Genomic DNA, 4135 nt, shown 5'->3' on the forward strand with positions numbered 1-4135 from the left:
TGCGCCCAAAGGAACGGTGTCTGGTTCTGTAAAAAAATAATAATTCTGTTCAAAATCACCCACAATTTTATTCTAATGTCAAAATCAAGGACAACTAAATCCCCCCATGAAGATTTATTTTGTAACAAAAATTAGAAGGGGAAGTAGGACTAATATTGTAACACGATTCAGACATGGTTCCAGTGGGCGCAACATAGCTAAAAACCGGACCGTTGTCGTTACCCTGCTCGGTGTGACGAGGCTTTCACCCAGGTCAACTTGGAGACTACATTAGCAGTCGATTACACCTAATCATCGACATCGAACATGACTTGGCTGCACTCTGAAAGGTCATTGCGTCACCGGCACACACACTGGTAAGTTAATGCAGGGCTCGAATTCCTTGAATATTTTAAAGACGCTTATAAGCGGGAACGTGACGAGGGAACCGATCATAGCGCCCAGCGTCGTGCAGCGTCCAAACCAGTTAAGAAGAAACGAGCTCCGTTGGTCGTCTCGCAGGATGAGGGCTATAGTGGCACGACAGAAGGAGAAGAGGAAACCCTGGAGTATCCAGGCTCCCACCTGTAAAGACATTATAAAGCATTAAAATGGCAAATAAAAGGTCATAGCTTCGATATGCACTGACATCAGTCGTGCCTGAAGGTTGGGCATAATGTCCCGAACTTGACATGAGATGGCCATACGAATATGTAATTCTCAAAAGAATGTAAGAAATGTTAGAAATTTTGGCTACACGTGGGGGCGCTGTGGCATAGTGGATAGGACTCTCGACTTTCAATCGGAGGACCCGAGTTCGATTCCCGCCCAGTGCTTACGTCCTTGGACAAGAATTTTTTTTAACCTACTATGTCCCTCTCGACCCAGGTGTTTAAATGGGTATTTGGCAACACTAGGGTAATTACAACGGCATGGCCCTCTGGTAGAGCTATGCCAACACTGAAGAGGCTACCCTGGATAAAGAAGACCTTGTTATTATTGTTGTGACCACTACTACCACTACTACACAACCACTACTGCCGATCAATAAATATCAACATTTGTAGTTGAACTATCTCCACACTTACGATTAGAACTGGACCAAACGGTTGATGCTGAAAGGGTGGACTCGGGCTGAGTCTAGCTGTCACTGTACAGTACGTCCCAGCCAGGAGTCCACCAAGAGATGTGAGCATCACCACGAGGTAGTTTGGTCTGGGTAGTAGGACAACGACCAGGCTAGCCGCGAGAACACTGAACTCGGAGAGAACTGAAGCTACGAGGTACACCGTGGATCCGTAAGCGCCTATCGAGTAGCTCTGCACCGAGGGAAGAATCCCGTAATCCGCAGCGCTGATGGTTGTTAGCATCACGAGGAGGAGTATCGTCGATAGTGCGACGGAGCGCTCACTTTGGGATGAGTCTCCCGACTGTGCGATACGATCAGGACCAGATTTCGTCACCGCTTTTTCTGTCTTTTCTTGTCTACTTGAGCTGCAGTCTGACGTTGTATTTAGCTCACGTTCGTGATTTTGACTCTGGTTTTGGTCGGTTTCATGTCGCGACTGGTAAGCGGGTTCATCCCTATTGCCACGGTCGAGACTCGTCATCCACGAGGTGATCTCTGAAAGTAGGTAGGAATCTTCTTTGCTGCTGATGTCTTTGCCTTTGAAAGCACACGAGAAGCATCCGCGGTAACAGTGCCATTCTGGGTTCAATTTCTGGTCAATGTCTTCCTTACTGTCGGGCTCATATTGGTCCTCAAACACCGGCAGGCATCGTAGGAGGCAAAAAGCGGTCGAGCCGGCAGCGAAGTACACGAAGCTAAAGGCGAAATACACCCTGGGAGAGAACCGCGTGGGCTGCCATTCGGCTACCCACTCAGTGCAGTTGTGCCTTGTTGTCATGTTGGTTAGATGATCATACGTCTCGTTGATGAACGTGTAACTTGCCCTGCAATTTCCGTAGCCTCCTGCCCCCTGAGCTAGTGCTAGAAGGCTCGGAGTGACTAGACCTAATCCTTCGCCCAGTAAGTACCAACGCAGGTAGCTCGACTTTAGGCGAGATATAAAGGGTATGAATGTCAAATTCGACGTACTTTCGACAACGGACATGCAAAACGCTAGAATGAGAAACATTGTGCTGTGTTTGTTGCCATCTATTACCCACACGGACGTCTCATCCCATAGAAATATCAGCAGGAAGCTGGCCGTACATCCAAGGGCAAGAACGACGTAAGTGGCTGGAATCTCTAGATGGCACCCCTTCGGGGCGAAGTACTGACATATGACATAAATGATGGGACCCACCACGGCAATCTGCGAGACAATAAGGACGTAAGAACCGATGGAGTATCCCTCCGAAATACCCAGGCTGATAAGTTGTGACAACTCCATCCAAATCCCGCCCATCGCCGTCCAGGAACAAGTCCCGAAACAGACAACCAGGAACGTGGTAACGACCGATAGAGTGACGTCACCTCTGTTGAAAACCATCCTGAATGTTACTCTGCAGATGACGTCTTCGATACAAGGTGTAACTTTTGTAATACACCGTGGTCATAACGGTGGTGTCGACATAATTTTGTTGTTTTATAGTGAGCGGGTTTTCTTAAAAGTTTGTCTCCTTTCATGCAAAAATTAATGTACCAGAAATCTTAGATTCGGATTGAGATAAACTTTATTCTGAACATGACCAGTGGTCACTATTCCAGTCACAGAAAAGTTTCATTTCTTCATTTTACATCATACAGAACTTCTGAAGAGGACGCTGGATGAGAAAGATTTGCTTAAGATGGTGTCCTCGAATAAATAAAGTCATTAGAGTCGTTGCGATCAGTGGTTCATTCATTGTGTGATCTGTTAGGCTTGCGCCTCCTGAGAAAGGACTTGGACGGGACTATGACGACGCCATACCATCCACGAAAGATGACAGAAAGAGTGGCATCTGCAGGAGTAAAAAAAAAAACACAAACAAAAGTATTACAGTAATTATACAGTGTAGTTTCATTCCAAAAAGAAAAATATCAATGGCTTGAGCTAAATTTTCTGGGGTTCTGTTTTCTACATCATGACGATTCAATGCAAACCGTCATGAGAATGAACATGGAAGAAATAACACGGCAAGGTTTAGCGTCACAACTCGTCGAAGTACAAGTGTCAGGAAGAACGTCAATGAGAATAGATCGGAGAGTTCCTGCAAGCCTGGGAAGTATAATCGTCACTGAACGGGCGCCCTCTTACGTCACCTGAAGGATAAAAATTAAAAGCGTTGATGAATCAGATTCAGATCTGACTGATACTGTATAATACACCTGTCATTATTACCTTCATTGAGCTTTTGCATTATTTACCTTAGTCAGTTGTTCTGATTTGTACGTGCAAAGATTGATCAAATAATGATTGAAAAGGTAATCTGAATGATAAACATTTAGTGATAATTTCGCGCACTGACCATACTTGTAATATCATACCATTCTTTGAGTTAGAGCATTTTTGATCGGGTTAGAGCATTTTTGATCGGGTTAGTCGATCTATGACTCGAATCATTTTATGTAATCATTCAACTCTTTCATTGCAAAAGCTTCATTTCCTTAAAAATCATTAATGTTGACGATGGATATGATTTTAGAGTGTAAGTTTAATGCATCACAGTCATGCGTTTTGTTTATTTGTAATCTTATGTTGTCCTCTGCATAGATCAAATCGTAAATGTACCTGCAAAAATCGTTAAGTACCCTATTGCGCACACATCAAAGAGTATGGCAGGGTAATCCTATATGTGATAAGCACGATAATGCTTCCTATTCGTTATTCCAAGCTTTTACATTATCGCATGTACAGCGTTATAAGTACACTCCAATTGTAGTACTGTGTAAATGAATGCTATGAGGCCATCTATTCAGAGGGATAATGAAGTAATCTGCCATCATAATAGTACGCTCGAGGGCTTCGCCAACGATGGAGTAGACTGAATAATATTACAAGGACGTGGAATGTACATAAAACCCAGGGCAACTGCATATAAAATGAGGGTCAATAGTTAATAAGAGTCGGAGCGTGAATGTCATACAGCAGCATGGTGTGTACATGCAATTCAACACAGTGCCTGGTGGTTATGTCTGGATAATAATATTGTCATGTAGAGAAATTGTGTG

General features: G+C 44.0%; 1 protein-coding gene across 1 annotated transcript; it reads right to left on the reverse strand.

Moving 5' to 3' along the window:
• Nucleotides 1-330: 330 nt before the first annotated feature.
• LOC139719982 (riboflavin transporter 2-like) lies at nt 331-2474 on the reverse strand. The gene is made up of 2 exons (XM_071631358.1): nt 1068-2474; nt 331-564 (listed from the first exon to the last, which is right to left on the reverse strand). Exons 1-2 carry the CDS (start codon nt 2472-2474, stop codon nt 331-333), a joined length of 1641 nt encoding a protein of 546 aa, XP_071487459.1.
• Between the last annotated feature and the right edge of the window lie 1661 nt (nt 2475-4135).

The sequence above is a fragment of the Diadema antillarum genome, unplaced genomic scaffold, assembly GCF_040938485.1.
Source record: "Diadema antillarum isolate AM-2024a unplaced genomic scaffold, OU_Dant_1.0 scf00000118, whole genome shotgun sequence".
NCBI classification, from domain to species: domain Eukaryota; kingdom Metazoa; phylum Echinodermata; class Echinoidea; order Diadematoida; family Diadematidae; genus Diadema; species Diadema antillarum.